Below are 17,583 nucleotides of genomic sequence, written 5' to 3'. Positions count from 1 at the left end.
AAACAACAAAGAGAAACTGGTTGACGACAAGACGGATTAACACTTTATACCGAATGGTAATGAGGTATGGTTGGCAATCTCGAAGTCACGTGTTTCACTAACTCGACACACTCGCTCACTCCATTCTGATATCAAACCGCAATTAATTTATGCATTTAACGGTAAACGTGCTGACAGAAAGGTCCTTTTTTCAGCCATGTCAATCAGAAAATTACCGGTATTCTCCAACCTCCTTTCCAGGGTCTCTCTCTTACAGGAAACCGACGAAGTTGTTTTTTCGCATAGCGATTTTCTTAAGTGCGGAAGAGGATCGAAGATCATCATCCTGGCACTTTATTCTGGTGGTAAAAAAGCATAAAACTCGCACTACGAAGCCACGGAGTACAAGCCATTAATAACCCATTCACGCAAGAAAACATTCAAAGGCAAATGAAGTGAGATTGTGACATTACTGATAACAGCTATAAGCTACAGACTGTACATGCAGTTACGCTTGCCATGTGGCGTGTTTTAGTTTACGTCACAGGCCACTAAAAAACACAACATCCACAGAGCACGTTTTTGTTTCGCGTCACGTCGTCCGTTTTTCATCTTTTTGAGTCCAGAAGAAACACAAAATGCTCGGGTACATCTTTCTCTAAAATTTCATCCGCTGCTCAAAAATAACGCTATACGTGCTTAACTTAATGATAAAGAGGATCAAAGGTAACACTTTATTTTGGTGGTGAAAAAAAACAGTCAAAATAGAATTCGCGCTACGAAGACATAAATGTTTTATTGAATTGTCTGTAATGGGAACATTCTCATTCTAGGCAACTTATATAACAAACTAGTCATTTTAAATCTCTGTTTTTCTCTAGGAGGGCCATCATGTAAACTACTGGGTTACCAGTAATGGATGTTTTACCCTCGTTAAATAAAGTCATTACTATCATTATTAAAGGGACTGTGTCACGGCTAGAAGTCTGCCGTCCTGCTGTCAAGGTCGCGGCCTCAGCCAGTGTCTCCCGGGCGTTTTGCAGCACAAGATGACTGAACTGCCGGCCCCATTCGCAATCCATTCCATCTCGCACTGGCCTCCGTCCTCTCGGGTCCCTCGGGCTGTCATCCGGCCACGTCCCTTAAAAACATACACCGGAAAACCTAATTGTTATCAAATACTTTCATGGACCAAGATATTAATGTTTACATTCTTCTTCAGGTTTTAAAAAAATAATTGCGAAATCATCTACCATCGTGTGAAATCTCATATGCGCAAGTTTACACTCTATCGCGAATACCTTTAAACCAAAAAGTTTTGTTTTTCGTCCCCATGCACTGCCCAGCGACAAAAATTTAAGAGCGCAACTAAAAATTAACAGTTAAATGACCTTAAAAAAAAAGCTGAACGTGACAATAAAAACCTGTTTACAAGTCTAAAAAAAAAACAATTGAGCCAAAATGTCGTCATATCAGCTGGCTGCTCTATTTTGACTAAATTTCTATTTACTTTATAAAGGTACTGTGAACTGTTTTACATATGCCATGGATTGAAGAAAAAAAAGAAATATATGAGGCATGAACAACTACCTGTAATGCAGTGAAGAAAGCGCGGCCCAGAACCGGTGCGGTGACCGTGGGGTCTTTGCTTCACTCGAAGCAGAAAGGCTGATAATTCTAAGGGGATGGCACATCCAAGGGTATGGCAAATCTCAGAGAAAATTAAACAAATTCTTACAGTTCCGAGCAGACGATTACAACAAACAACAAAAGAAAAGCGAGAAAAAAAATCAGTTGAAAAATAAGTGCTTGTTTCGGCAGGAAGAACATAACTTCGTAGCCATAATTTGAGGCGTCACACAATGCTTCTCACCAGGGAAAGCGTTGCGTGACACCCCAGAACGTCCGAGTCCTTGCTAGGCCTTTATACGAGTGGTTGCCTTGTAACATGGCGTCACTTATGACGATGAGCCGAAGTTTCCGGAATGGAGCATGGCGCAGTACCATCTTTGTCCTTTTTATGTCCAATTCCCAGATCTTTGTGGCTTCTTGCACGAGGAAGAAAGCCTGCAGAAGTAGAAGACTCTTCTGATAAGGGACTAGGAAGCTAAAGTGTGTTACGTGTTGGGATGAGAAAGCATGTCCCATGTACTAAGCCATTTCCGTCGGTTGATGTCAGCAGAGGAGAGGGCCACGTGACCGTATGTGAAAGGACTGTAGAAATGAAATCCCCACAGAACAATTATAACCAAGAATGCACAACACGCGTACAACATCCGCCGAAGTGCTTTGTATCTGGGGAAAAAAATGAGATTTCACAAGGTTTGTCTTTATAATAAGATAGTTTTACGAAACTATGGCTGAATTTTTTTAAAAAAGTTTAAGCTTCAAAGAGCTAATGATAATTAATTTTAGACTTAACGATAACAAAAGGGGGGTCACCAAGGGTGTTTTTGACAGGCTATAACCGCTTACATTGTCATAAACAATTTTTCTTCTCCAGGTAGGCCTAGATATATGAAAATATGATTCCAGCATCGTGCTATTGACCGATTCAGAGTGGATTATCGATCTATTAACGAACTTAGGACCCTAAACCACTACGAACCACCATAAAGTAAAATATGATATATCCTGCATGAAGCCTCTAGAGTTGTGACTTGTCAAAGGCATCTGAGATTGCGGGAGACAACAACGAGATGAGAGAAGGGGAGGAGACAGTAATGAAGCACTTAGATGAAAGTGGATTTTTATGGTTACTGTTTACCTCCCATTCTTTATTAGATTTTTAAGACATTTTTTGACAAGTGATCGCTGAATTAAATGTGTTTGGACCAGTTGGGACAGACATGCTGAAATGTGGCTAGTACCAAAAATACTCACTCCTTTCCCCTAGTGTATGCTGTGAACTTACCTAAAGATTTCTTGATGAACATGTTCTAACATCACTGGCAGGAGAACAATTTTAAAGAAGAGCGCGGGAAGGTAGTGATGAATGAACAGTGTTCTTTCCATGGGGAAGAATGTGATGAAGTGAAAAAGGTATCCTACCACGACAGCTTCACCGCAGAACACGAACTGCTGCCACGAATCTGAAGAACAGGACACAAAAAACTGATTAGAAAACAAATTGTTTTGTTTATCATTTTAGAACAGTGAAAATGAAAGAAAATTTGGATAGACAAAGGAAACTTTATGGGAGACGCGGTGGTCTAATGGTTAGTGCACTGGACTCCGGACCGAGCGGCCTGGGTTCGATCCCTGGCTGGTGGGTCATTGTGTTATGTTCTTGGGCAAGACACTTAGCCTCTCTCCACCCAGGTGTATAAATGGTTACCGGCGAACTGATGCTGGGGGTGGGGGTGGGGGTGGGGTAACCCTCCGATGGACTAGCATTTCATCCAAGGCGGGAAACAGCAGTCTAACGCAGGCCTTGAGTCATTTGGCTCCGAATAGCTGGAGTAAACAAGGAGCTCCGGTTTAAAAGGGGCCTGCCCTGGCCATTCAATGCGCCTTGTTGTCAATCAGCCATCAAAGTATAAACAGCTGACAAAAAGAGTTGTATTGTTCAGCTGAATAAAATGAAACGTTACGTGTTTCAAAAACCCACCTTTGGACAAGTCGTACACCTTCCTTCTTCTCCTCAATAAATAAAATCCTAAAAGCCCGAGATACACAGGCAGAGACAGTGTGGTCGCCCACCACACAAAAGGATTGCCAATACAAAATATTTGAGCCTGAAAAAGATAAAACACCATAATTAGTTGTGCTGTCTGATTATGGTTTTGTTGAAATGATCGGTGAAGTGAATAACAGTGCGGTAAACTTTACATTGTTTTCTTTAGCAATCCAAAATGCCACTCCTCTTCTCATTAGAGGCCACCACGAAGGACGGGAACCAAATGTGTGTTCGTTAGAAAGCTCCTTGCTGGACTCCAACATTTTAAGCTAAAGAAGAAAAAATAAATAAAAACAGAAGTTTTCTAATAATTGGCTACAGACTTAAAAAAAGTTTTACAGACAAGAGGGCGATGAAAAAAAATCAGATTTCCAAGAAAAAATATAGCTGGTGCTAAGCGCGGGAAAAGGTGTAGTTGGTGTAAAGCTTGGAAAACTTTGTAACTGGTGTTTAAGTGCGGGAAAACCTTTTTACCGGTATCAAGCGCAGGGAACCTTGTAGCCGGTGCTATGCGCGGGAATTACATGTTGTTGGTGTCGAGAACGGGAAAATTTGTAACCAGCGCTAAGCGAAAAAATCTTGTTGGCAAAGCGTGGAAAAATAAGTTGTGGGTGTCGAGCGTGGGACACTTGTAACCAAACGCGGGAAAATGTGTACATGTTGTTGATGTCCCAGGACTCATGTTGATACAGTTCTTATACTGAATGGTCATCCTGTAAATTGTTTTATATTATTTTTATTATTATTATTCTGTCAAGCTTAAACCTGTAATCTGTGCAGTGGACAGGGCAGTGTTAAGCGAAAACAAGTTCGCAGAATCAAGACGTACCTGTATCTCCCAAAATTTAGAAAGAAAAGGCATTGGCTTGAATGCTCTTTCCAGTTGCTCAGTTTTCTTTTCAACCTCTTTTGGACCTTGACCCTCAGCTAGAAAACAGATAGGCACAATAGAATTAGTATTAAACAGACTTCAAACCTTTAATCCCATTATTGAACACGTAAACAGAAAATGGGCAGTTAACAACGGGATTTAGGCTATTGAGGATAATGATAATGATAATGATGATGAATTTATATAGCGCATTTTTCATGTGTATATGTTCAAATGCGCTGTACACCAGACCACAACACCGGGAGCTTCATGCCCTACTCTTTTCGAATAGTGTGTGGGTTCTTTAACGTCTCCTGTTATAAGACTGAAGATACAGGAGACGGGACCTACGGTTTATCGTCCTTTTCCGAGAAGATAGAATGTCTAACATTTGCAGATGTAATTACAAAGGCAGCACATTCTCCTCAGTTATTTTAAGACCCTGAGTGTTGGTCCGGTCTGGGGTTCAAGCCCACGACCTCCCGCACAGCAGTCCGGCGCTCTACCAACTGAGCTAACCAGGCGGCGGTTAGGCGAGGATGAGCGTTCAAGGGACTTTGACTTGACCAGCTTGGGTAGATACAGAGGGTTACGTTATAGTGCATGCAGAAATTGATCGTAGAATACAAAATCATCTGGAAATCCTGAAACTGAACGGCTGCGAAACAACAAACTTACGGTAAGTTATGTTTTGTTGGTGTTCCTCGACGTTCCAGATTGTGTTTGACTGTTTGATGGATTTATCCGTGCAAACTTCAAGCTGGTTGAAACCCCATTCTGGTAGCTGCATCCCTGATATCTATGGAGAAAAACAACACATTACAGTCACTATGTAGCTAATCTTTTCGCTCAACTGGTCTTTCCTATAGCTGTAACCCCCAGATAGCACACGCGCTGTGGCTGGTTAATTTTATGGGCCGCATTCCACAGTAGGGCCTACTTCTCGTGTGGTTGACTTGAACTGATGAAATATTTCCTTTTCTCCAGAGGCAGAGAAATAATAATCACCTTAGTCATTAACTTCGTTTTCTGGGTCCGCGCTATAAGGTATATGTGATATAACTGATATTCTTGTTGGTTACCGTCAACTTATGGGCAATCAACGGGAAAAACGCAGACCGTATCTTACTGTACAGACCTCTGACTCGATTAACAAAAGGTCTGTATACATACCTTTACAGCCTGAGAAGTATTAACATGAATCAGTCGAACTTGCGAGTGAATGGTTTTCCAAATGTTGCTACCATCTGGATTAATTATTTCCTGTGGATGGTATTAAAACGACAACAAATTGTTAGCAAGCAAACCAACCTTTAAAATAGAAGCAAATGCAGCAGCTTATTATCATTATCAATTCTAAGCTTATAATCACTAAAGGCCGATTACTATCAAAGCCACTATTGACTAGAGTAAAGTTGTCATTAGAAATTTGAATACAAGTAAACATTGTCACACGGTTTATGCTTTCGTTGACAGCAAACTCCTGACGCGAACTGCATGACAATATTTTAGATGCGTAGACACATCCAGACATACATACCACTTTCCAAAGGTTCTGAGCAGCCATGGAAATGTTGTAGTCAATGTAACACGATACTTCCTGGTTGGCTGGGTTCAAGGGAGCAGCAACATCATGGCTAATATTGACACAAAAAGATAAAAATGTAAAATGGAGTTAAATTTTATAGAAGGTCCTGCATGTGTTAATTCACTGTCATCTTATGAACTGTATTGAGCTAAAAGTTTAAGAGGAAATCCGCCAGGTCTTCTGGAGTAGTTATTGGACAAAATTATGTACCAAAACTATTTACACCTGATTGCAAGCTTTTGTGTTACTGCTTCAAATATCTTATCGAAAGAAATCTTTTCTAACAACACCAAACATCGAAAACAAATTTCGAAGTTCCACTGAATTTCCATGAATCGCTTAAAAGATGTGAGCTTTTGCCCATAGCTTGTGAACTTTGAATATCATTTTCTCAGACTCTGATAAGAAATTGTTGTACCAAAATTATTTCCACCTTATTGCAAACTTTTTTGTTACTGCTTCAAATATCTTATCAAAAGAAATCTTTTCTAACAACACCAAACATCGAAAACAAATTTCGAAGTTCCAGTGAATTCCACTGAATCGCTTAAAGATGAATTTGCAAAATGGCTACACATGAGATTTTGCCTACACCTTGTGAACTTTGAAATTCATTTTCTCAGACTCTGATACGAAATTGTTGTTGGTGTTATCACGGATAATTACTTACATCTTTACCTTTTATTAAGGGTAGGATTTAAATTATTCTGGAAATTGATTTTTGTCCAACTTTAATAAATATTACTCGACTTCCTAGTGGATTCCGTCTTAAACTTAAACCATGATTTTTTTTACCTGTTTAAAGCTCTGCCAGTCACTCCATGCACAATCTGAATGATGTCACCATTGTGAACAGGTCTTGGTGGATAATCCACAGTAAGGGCGTCGCTGAAATAATATCGATGAAACAGATACTGTTGTCAGTTTAACATTGATAGAAACAAAAAAACAAACAAACAAATAGAACCCATGGGGTAACCCATGAACTTCATTCAATGTAAATGCGGATGAACAGTGTCTCGAGTTCTAGTTTAGAACCATCCTCAGTCGAAAAAATGATTGAAGTGATACACTGTGGCCAGCATTCACAGTGCATCACTTCATTCATTCATACATACAATGTTAAGTCTCTGACAAAATAAATGGTTAACACTACCACAAAGAAAGAGAGTTTTTTTCAGAATGTCCGACGAGGAATTTTAAACAATGACCTGTTATTGTTGACTGTTTGAAATACCAAAGGTACATGTGCATGAACTGTGAGTAGTAGATGAATGGAGCAACATACTTCAGAAAACGAACTTTAAAACCTGTTTCCAAATCAAACAGACTTACTATTTAGGGTCTTTGACAATCCACCAGTTATTGACATCTTTAAAGCCATAGCACGTGACCTGCTGTTGTGCGGAGCTGCCACGCCCATCAGGGTACTTGACGGGGTAGGTATGTGTGTGAGAATGGAGCCAGCACTGCTTGCCAAAGGTGTTCCGTAAGGTGATCTGAGAACCATATGCTACCTCTAATGCAGTAAAAACAATTTTAAAATATCAATTAGCACAAAGTAGAGAGGTTTAAAACTAAGACCATCAAAAAGTCAATGACCCCTGCCACATAATATTATATAGCATCTTAAGGCAAGAAAAGCAAAATACTGTATATGTTACCAAGTGGCAATGGAAAAACATGCAACCAGTGGCAAATGTGGAAAAAATTACGAAAGCAAATTGGTTTTGGCTTTGCACACGATTGGTTGAGTAGAAAGTATTTTTTTCTCTACCTTGTTAACAGTTTAATTTTGGCAAATACACAGCTAAAAATAACACATTCCTATTAAAATTCAATGTCATGTGATTGATTTAACTTGGTCTTAAGAGCCCTTTCTCTGGTAATCAATAATAATGGTCATATCACAGCCAAAACTTACCATCTGGTTGACCATGTGTAATCTTAGCCAGTCCTCCCTAGAAGTAAAGTAAAAAAAGGTTAGAAATGGAATTAGGAAAACAAACGTCTGCCACGAGTGACTTATGGTGAAGACATATTAGAGTCTTATAAGAAATCATGAACTGACATAACTGTCTACAAGAAAACGTCACCGAATTGTTCCACAAATATGTATTAAGTTACCTCCAGACTGGCTTGAAATGCACTTGACATCATGTCGTCATGTGGACCGGTCTTTCTTGCAACAGCAAACAGAATGTAAAACTGCAGCAGGTACAGCATGGCAGGGAAGACGATGAGACAGGCCACCCGGCTTATCACATGCCTGGCCAGCTCTCTCTGCAAGAAAATAGGACAGAGAGTTAATTAAAAGTAATTCATTATTGTTAATTTGAATTGACCACAAGTTGGTCCACAAGTTCTATTGGCTCACAGTTGGCGACAGAGGTGCAACCTTAAGTAAACTACATTGGACCAGTAAAATTTGGTACAAAACGTTGAACAAAGTCAGTAGAAGCCAAGAGTGAGAATTTAAATTACCATTAAAAGTTTTAACAAGCTGTCAGGGGATACTCTCCAGCTTACACACGACATAAGCTTTTTTTGAATGTTTTCAGACACCTATAAAAGATGCTTGCTCATTAATTTTGTTAATACTTACTGATGGAAGAGAGTGGTTCCCAATTAGTTTCCATAAGTCTCGGCCAGTTAAATATCCAACAGTGAAAAATGTGAAGATGCCAGTGTATTTAGTGCTAAAGAAAAACAGAGTGACAACATAACATCATTTACTCTGCACCATGCAAAGAAAATATATTTGTGAATGTATCTCTGTGACGTGCTGTTAGCCATGTTTTGCCAGCATACATGGCATACATGTTCTGACTTTTAATTAGCCTAAATCACAGTATGTATTATTGTAAAATTCATTAATTATTCATGAGGGTGCAAACCAATCCCAGCACAGCATTCAGATCACATGTACACAACTGTAAACCCCAATACAAATCAAACAATAGAATTAACTTTTGATACAAACTCCTGCTCAGCTAATTAGTATTTATTAACTTTTGATACAGATCTCTACTGATTCGCATAACAATCCTTTGCATTCTTTTTATTGTTTTCATTTCACAAGTAGAATAAGATATTCGCGTCCGATCTGTATGGACATTTACAATGACTCGCCTATCGGCTCGCCATTGTAACCACCCATACAGATCTCCCGCTCATATTTAAATAAATTACTATATTTAGAGAGGAAGCCACATCAGCGCTAGCTGGTTTTCATGCGGGTCCTCTGTCCAGGTCGAATTGGAATTGGAATTTTATCTACTACTTAATAATTATTATCTAAACAAAGTTAATAAAGTGGTTTGACTCCCCTTTTCTTTTTTATTTGCAACTGTTCAATTGGCACAAAAACAGTAATTTCAACTAATGTTTTTGCTAAGTTGTCTTTGGATTTTATTTGTTTACCTACAGATAGGATTTATTTACATTTTTGATAATTTTAGCAAAATATACTCATATTGTTACAGCAAAAATTGATATTCAATTCAATCATTCTTAATAATTAATTTAAGGGTTTTTTGTACTTGCTCACCTGTAAGCACCCAACAGAGCAATGCCTGTTAAAAACAGCCATGCCCACCATGCTTGAGTGAATGGTCTGCAGGGCAAAAGTGATAAGTTACTGTAGTACTTTAACATCATGTTTGCTCATTGTATACAACAAAGATGTCCTAAGTTGTCAGGTAACAGTACAGTGGAAAGCTGCCTTATAATTATTGTGTGATCACCCTGTTAGTTAATATGACCACAATGCTATATTGCCACTTTTTTTTTCTGGAACATCAAGCTCAATCAATAATATTTATTTTTCTCACCTATAATTTGACTTTTCAACATGACCCAATGGCTAAATTTATCCTCTTTGGTTGGTAATACGTACAGCATTTTGTTATCTGGTGGTCTTATCAGCATTTTATTAAGAACGCATTATTTTGTGTTGTAAATAATAAAGATGGTAAATTTTAAGCTTGGTGATAAATAATGAAGATGAATTTTTTCAACAATGACACGAGCATAGGACAAAGAACAATTCTGAGTCCCCGACGGGAATCGAACCAGTGGCCTCCCAGATACCAGTTGGGCGCTCTAACCAACTGAGCTACGAGAGACTCGTGGTGAGCTGGGCCATTTACTTGGTTGATATGTGACAGGTGTCCTGCATACTGCTAGGAACATGTACATGACGTGTTCTTACATGTATTTGCTGGCAAGGGCTGTTGAGCCCTTTGCAGCTAATGGTCACATCACACCTGGGTCAACCAAAACAAAGAAATGTTGCTTATACATTAGTTATGGATGTCCCAGTATGTTGCTTGTCCTCCAGTAAGGTTTGTAGGATGTGACTAGTGGTTGCAACAGACTTATTGGGCTTCAGAATGGCAATGATGCTGGGAAAATGGAGGTTTGAACTGGCCTGCATGAAAAATTGCTTTCCCAAGAGTCTGCCATTATAGATGCAGTCCATATAATTATATGCTTCCTTTGGTCCATGTGTACATTTCTTTAGATCAATTGTACAAGCTTACTTGACAATGATTCTTACCTGTTGGATTCTTTGTGAAACTTAAGGTAACAGAGGAGGGATGCAGCACTGAAAAACAGGAGTGGGCCATCTAACATAATGAGTCTGCTTTGTACCACAAACATGTTATCTGCAACAAAAAGACACATCAAGGAATGACAATGAGAATTTGTTGCCAAATGAGGGTGCAAATTTTGAACAATGTTACAGTAAAATTAAATTGAAACTGTGCTATGTTTGTGATAAATTTTTGACAACTTTTTGGCAATTTTCTGTACTCTCCTATCCTTACTAGATAGTTATGCAAATGTAGTGTCATGAAGCAAAAACAATATTATAAAATTTGAAAATACAGACTGAGTCAAAAGGTCAACAAGACAATATCTCACCAAATGTTGCCAAAAATCCACCCAGAGCAGCCGCCCAGTGAGAACAACCAAGTTCTATGATGATCTGAAAAAAAAGAAAACAATACAAGTTATAGGATGCTCCTGATTCAAGTCGTGTTTTACATTTAGAAAACACAATCTACAAAAAAAGTTGGAACAACGGTAAGTGTTACAGTAATCAAGCAATCAGTTCTGTTTGAAGGAATTTTAATGCAAACATGTCTCTGCCTTTATACTATTCATACTTTGTATAACAGCCACTTTATTAAATTACCTTTTTACGCAGAATTTTAAGACAACTTGATTTCACAATTTTGGAAAAGTGACTCTAACAGAGTGCAAGATCTAATGACACAAAACTTTTGCTAAATTGAAGGACTTGTTTTTACAAACATTTATTTTAAATAAGCCACCTTTCAATTTTTAGACCTCAAAACATGAATATTTGATAAATTTTTACATTTAATTTCAAGTAGTAATAAGGACAAAGTATTGCACACCCACCTCATAAACGATTGGCACAACAAGACTTCCAAGAAGTGCCGAGACAAACCGTAAATACCATACAAGTGGCTCATATTCACCAAGATCTGACAAGCAAAATTAAAAATTAAATTAATGTAATATTGTTACTTAGGCTGCCGACATTCTGGTTTACGTCATACTGAACAAGACTACATACAATTTTTTACACTCTTGACAAGGGTATGAATTCAAAGTACATTATACTAGCGTCTTGGCAGGATTTTGAAATGAAAGCCATAAAATGCAAAGAGGAATCCTAGTCAAAAAGGTGTTAATTCAAATACCTTGGCCTATATCTGCAAATGTAAACTGGCCATCATATCCAGATAGGTAAGCTAAAATCAAAACAGCAATAAAGGATTTATTATGAGATGATGAATTCAGAATTGAAATACAACTAGCAGCCATGATTTTACACAAGTTCTCAATAATTTGTTTACAAGTCAAAGCTTTCCTTCCTTGTTGTGTGAGAGACTTTCATTTGACCTTGAAGTAGTTACTGGTACATGCAAACAGAATTCAATGACAACAATCATATGGACCTAAATAAAATTTGATTGGCTTCTCAAAGTTGATGTTAAAGAAGGCAAGTCAGAGCACTTTGGTTGTTCTAGGGTTTAAACAAAAAACACAAGACTTGCAAATGTTTTCTTCATGTCACAGGGATGTCAGCAGTTTTTGGTGTGGTCCATTAAATGATCCATTCTCCATCACATAAGAAGGCAAACAAAAAATTAAACAGGGAAACAAATGCACCTGTTTAAGGTGGCTGAATACAGTTTTTACGTGGCTCAAAGGCGCGCGCTACGATTTTCTGCTTGACGTCATTATTGCTCGCGCGGGCTAAAATGGCGCTAGCAACTCTAAACAAAAACGAAAAAGAGTTCCATCTGTTTTACCGCGCTTTACCAAATTTGTATAAAAAAGAAAACTTCAAAATACTTTCAGATAGGTCTTGAAACCTGGGACGAAAAACAATACGACAGAAAGGTGGATAAACAACCGAAAGAGAAGTTCTAATTTCTGTCTTTCATTATCGCTCGCGACGCATGGCGTCATATTAGCGCGCGCTCGTACGCGCAATTTGATTCGCTTCGGAGGTCGTAAAAGCCAGATTTTGATCCAGATTTTCTCAAAAACCTACCGTACAACCTATTATGAAACTTTCACAATTAAGTTTAAGGGGTGAACCACGTCCACAGCCAAAATTTTGAAAAAATCTGTAAGACAGATTTTGAGCTATTTTAAAAATCGGCAAAATATCACATTTTCGTATTTTGCAAAAAATCTGTCTTACAGATTTTTATATAATGTTGCATGAATGATAAATGAAAGCCAATTTCTTATTTCTGAAATTTTGAGGTAGGGTCGTACGGGTAGATTTTGAGAAAAACGCCGTTTAAACTACTAGTGCCAGTCCCCTCTTTAGCACTCGGCCCTTCATTTAAGCTGTTTATTAGCATTTTTATTTTCTAAATATCGCATTAAATGGTTTTAGGATGTAACAAACAGTGATAAGAGAAAGACAAAACTTTTCTGGAGATTGTACAAGAGAGTTAAAGGTTAGACTGATTTGCCCTCTCAAAACTGTATTAAGCCACCTTAAATATATTTGAACATCAGACAGAAAACAGACTCCAATGAAAATACATTTTCAAGGTCAAAGGGAAATCACTCTCATAATTACTATATACCGGTATTACATTATTTGTTGATAAGTACTACCTGTTAGGGCGAACATAAGTTTTCCTAAAGGAGGGTGTACATCAAAGAAGTACTTGTTCTGCATGAAAAAATTTGTGAACTGGCCAAAATGCACCTCATCAAATCTGTAAAGTTAAATTTAAACAAAGCCAATATAAATAAACATCATTCCAAATTTGACAAATCATGGTACTAATGAGTACATCAAGGCTTCGAACCCCATGGTTTAGCCATTTTATCAGTTCATCTCCACAGGCAGTAGTGGATCTAGGGGAGGGGTATAGACTTAATAGAGGATCCCTCCCCTCTGAATTGTTGACAAACGTAAAGCCCTCTTTTTGAGCAAGAAAAGGCCCACCTTAAGACTCTGGGGCAGCAGTGGGGTCTCCTTATTTAGGCCAGGAAAGGCCATCTTCACTTCAGGCCTCCCCCCATGAGCATCTCTGGTTCCACCACTAACAGGGGCAGGGAAGTGTGTATCCTTACCCTTGATTGGCCAAAATGAAAACATACTTCTGAACAGACTACAGTTAGCAGATTATATCATCTTTAACATGACAATTAGTTCCAAAAAATGCAGCACTGTGTATGATATAATTGGGTTACTTAAGAGGGTTGCAAAACAAGGCAAAAGAAGGTTGTTTTTCTAACAAACAGCATTATTTTATATGTTTTAAACAGGGTCATGTATTGATGATCTAAGCACTATCGCCCAACCCCATTAATACACTGTACAACTCCCCACCTGGATGTCTGCAAACACTCTTAATCCATTATACGGTGAAACTACATGTGTACATGTACATGTTGATGTATATCAGTAAAGTAAATGCAGTTGAAGTTTACACCTGATGTGTTAGTGTATAAATTATACATTGTATACCCATGTTATATATAATTTATGTACTTACATGACATGTTTAGGAGTTGTAAGCTGCCACATTCTTGTACCAAATGACAAGCCCACAAGAATCAGCCAAACAAAATTCAACTCAATATTCATAGCGAAAGGTGGTGAAGTTCCTCTTTCAATATACTCCTTCTGTTTTTTCTTTTCCTCTAACTTTTGTAAATCTTCTTCCTGTAAAATTGTTAGGCATTAGTTTTAAATTTTTTCTGTAACTTTATCTACTGTACATACAATAAAAGTTTCTTGAATTAATGGTGCATTTCATACACTGATACCAAGTCACCATTATTCAATTACTTGGTTTCATGTGCTCTGTTTGGGAATTAGTTCATATTACATTGAACATCGTCATAACCAATACCCATTTATTTTGTCCACGCTCTGTTTAATATACAAATCCAGATTGTCTTTGGAAGTTTAACTTAAAACTGAAAGTACTTATACACCCCAAGCATGCCTCCTACGGTTTTCGCAGTATGCACTAAAACCCACAAATGTCATAACACCCCAGAACAAGGTCAGTTTCAGGATAGGATATGGGTTTAACTGTACATAACCTTAAATCTGTTAAATCTGTAGTAAGCATGTTCGCTTTTCCAATGGTGTTCTGCTGTTCTATGATGGACGGCATCCCAGCATGCTGGGTTGCACTGAATACTAGGTAGGTTTGCCCTCCATTTTAGCGGAGCTCCACAGCAGCCCAAAGGGCCGCAGAGCGGAGCCCCACAACCATAGAAAATCCACAGATATAGGAAAACCATGAATTTGAGTTTTCATGGTCATCATGGCTAGCGGCATGGCATGCGGGTGCGCCTGTCCATCCGTCTGTACGTACGTATGTAGGTACATACATACGACGCCTTCTTCAGAAATAGGTTAACCCTAACCTTTTTTATACTGGGCATCCACGTTATTGTCAATTGACAGCTGTCAATACAAGGTATCCGCTGACCAGTATCACATGACCATATCGTGGGCTCAGGTGTATAACTCATCGAGGTCATGTGCTTTTTAAAAGTTGACCACTGACCAGAAAATGGTTTTTCTATTGGATCGTGGGCTCAAGCGATAATGGTCCAAGTTCGAGTCTTGAACAGGGTCATTGTGTTGTGTTCTTAGGCAGGACACTTTACTCTCATACTGCCTCTCTCCACTCTTTTGTATAAATAAGTACCAGCAAATAAAATATAGAATAAAAAAAAAAAAAAAAAAAAAAAGGGACCCCCACCCCAACAGAGCCGGCGCTCTACAACAGCTAACAGGCGGGGTAAATAATGCAGACAGCTGGAGATACCCCTACAATGGACTAGCATCCCATCCAGGGGGGAGTAGAAATTCATGCTACTGAAACCGGGATCCAGGGGGAAGTAGAAATTCAACCTACTGAAACCAGGATAAGCAGGGTCACTTAAGGCTCAAACACAGCTTTAACTGTAGCTTCCTATTTTATTGAGCAATAAAATTAATAAATACCTTATAATAACTTATAATAGTTCATTATTTTATGGCACAATAAATTCATTAAATACTTTAGAATGACAGCAGGTAATCCTATGGATCAATCAATCTATGACTAAATATATCTTTATTCCCACTAAAATACTTTGAAGAAGTAAATTTTACTATCTAGCAGTAGCTGAATGAAAGAGGCGATAAAAGCAAAAAAATACAGAGCAATTCTTTCGTAATTTTTCAGCACAACTTGTAGTAAAAACACATCGAAAGAAGCCAGGTTATACGGTAAAGATATCAATAAACTTTGAACTACATGTAGCTAAAATGAGGAACACAAAGCTTCACAACTTCACAATGCACAAACATTTCAATAGCATAGCATAAAGTTTTCAATTTGCACTTTCAAAGAAGTTAAAAATGGCAATTAAAGTAAATATGCCTTTACCACCCGGGCTTAAACATTCATTTTTACCATCATTTCTGTACAGCGAAAGTATATTAAATTTGCCAAATTATATGCTAAAATGACAGCTCAGCTACATGCCGTTTTACACGATCGTTATAAAAGTTTTTCCTTGTACTCGCTGGCCTAAATCGAGAACTTTAGAATGCAAAACAATGTTTTAGAAACACGTTGAGATAATTTAAATGTATCACGAGAATCATCGCAACAGACAAAATCCCTCTCCTTAAAAATAAATTTAAGCAGCTGGACGAAAGAGGAATATTTGTCCTTCTCCAATCGAAGAGCTAGAAATTTAGAACTCACCTGAACTTTGTGACCATTAGAAAGTTTGGTAAGATTTTGCTCAGAATCGGGCTCACTTGGCCTTTTGTCGACGTCACTAGAGTTTGCCAACTCACTGGACATTATATTTAAACCTAATTACCATGGAAAAGTAAAGGTTCCTTGGTAAAAATGCATAAAATAAACTCGGTTGGCTTGTGTTGTCTTGCGAACGAACGCGCGTGCACCTTGGTAGCCGCGCTTTGCAAGGAACCACAGGCAGCCCAGTTTACAGCAAGCGTTGAGATCTGAAGGAGGGGGAAATCTCTAACTTGCTACTCCACCTCAAACTAAAGAGGTTTAAATCCAATGCATATGACTTAATGCAGTTTAAAAAATGCATTCTCCATTTCAGACCAGCCACTCCTCGCCATAACTTTAAATTTCTCCACAATTAAGACCAAGTAAAAAAAAAAAACAAATGTTTCTTGTCCCAGCCCGCTTCATTTTTTGGGGCCGCCTCTCTCTTTTTTTATTGACCATTGTTTGTTATTGAAAAAGTTGGAACGAGCAAACACCAACAGCTATTACTTTCAATTTGTACGTAGTTGAAAATTCTGTAAGCCATGGCTTTTTGTTGCATTTCAATACGAACCCAAGCCAAAATTATAAAGCCTTGGTACGCCAGGTCTGCAGTACTGGATAGGCATTGGAATGCCAGGATGGAGGGTCTATTAGAGGGGGTCGTGTAGTCTACAAGCCCCCACATTTTGTTCTCTCTACACCGCAAACTGCTTTTGTTTTCTCCTAAAGACCAAAACTGCCATAGTTTCTTGGCCATAAGCCACCAGATAAATACAAATGTACCCATCAATCCCACACTTAAAATTGGCTTAAAACATCAGAGTATAATAGACCTTCAGGATGGCCATTAGTTCTACTGACCAAAGAAACTATTTTTCTCAATATTCAAACTATTGATGAACCTCTCCAACTTGGCATAACTGCTAATATCAATCAATCAATCAATCAGTCTGTCAATCAATCAACCTATCAGTCAGCCAGTCAATGAATCAGTCAGCCAGTCAATCAATCAATCAATCAATCAATCTCCACAGCAATTTAACCTACTATATTGGAAGCTGTGTATTGAAAAAAGCTCAATTTATATTCTTGGGAGTGCAGGTAGACCTGCCAGAAGTGAAAGTCTTAAAAG

The 17,583-nt window shown here is 38.3% G+C and overlaps 1 protein-coding gene across 1 annotated transcript; it reads right to left on the bottom strand.

Annotated features, from left to right (window-relative positions):
- Nucleotides 1-1,688: 1,688 nt before the first annotated feature.
- On the bottom strand, nucleotides 1,689-16,594 carry LOC144630879 (protein O-mannosyl-transferase 1-like). The gene is made up of 21 exons (XM_078489251.1): nucleotides 16,410-16,594; nucleotides 14,187-14,356; nucleotides 13,297-13,400; nucleotides 11,856-11,906; nucleotides 11,551-11,636; nucleotides 11,047-11,110; nucleotides 10,679-10,787; nucleotides 9,668-9,733; nucleotides 8,723-8,816; nucleotides 8,245-8,400; nucleotides 8,042-8,078; nucleotides 7,453-7,636; nucleotides 6,913-7,005; nucleotides 6,070-6,166; nucleotides 5,703-5,792; nucleotides 5,208-5,328; nucleotides 4,488-4,585; nucleotides 3,811-3,927; nucleotides 3,590-3,716; nucleotides 2,894-3,071; nucleotides 1,689-2,274 (listed from the first exon to the last, which is right to left on the bottom strand). The coding sequence occupies exons 1-21, from the start codon at nucleotides 16,509-16,511 to the stop codon at nucleotides 2,097-2,099; spliced, it is 2,322 nt and encodes a 773-aa protein (XP_078345377.1). The 5' UTR covers nucleotides 16,512-16,594; the 3' UTR covers nucleotides 1,689-2,096.
- Nucleotides 16,595-17,583: the final 989 nt, after the last annotated feature.

Source organism: Oculina patagonica, chromosome 1 (assembly GCF_052425735.1).
Source record: "Oculina patagonica isolate OP01 chromosome 1, crgOcupat, whole genome shotgun sequence".
Classification (NCBI taxonomy): Eukaryota; Metazoa; Cnidaria; class Anthozoa; order Scleractinia; family Oculinidae; genus Oculina; species Oculina patagonica.
This window is presented reverse-complemented; position numbering and strand designations above follow the sequence as displayed.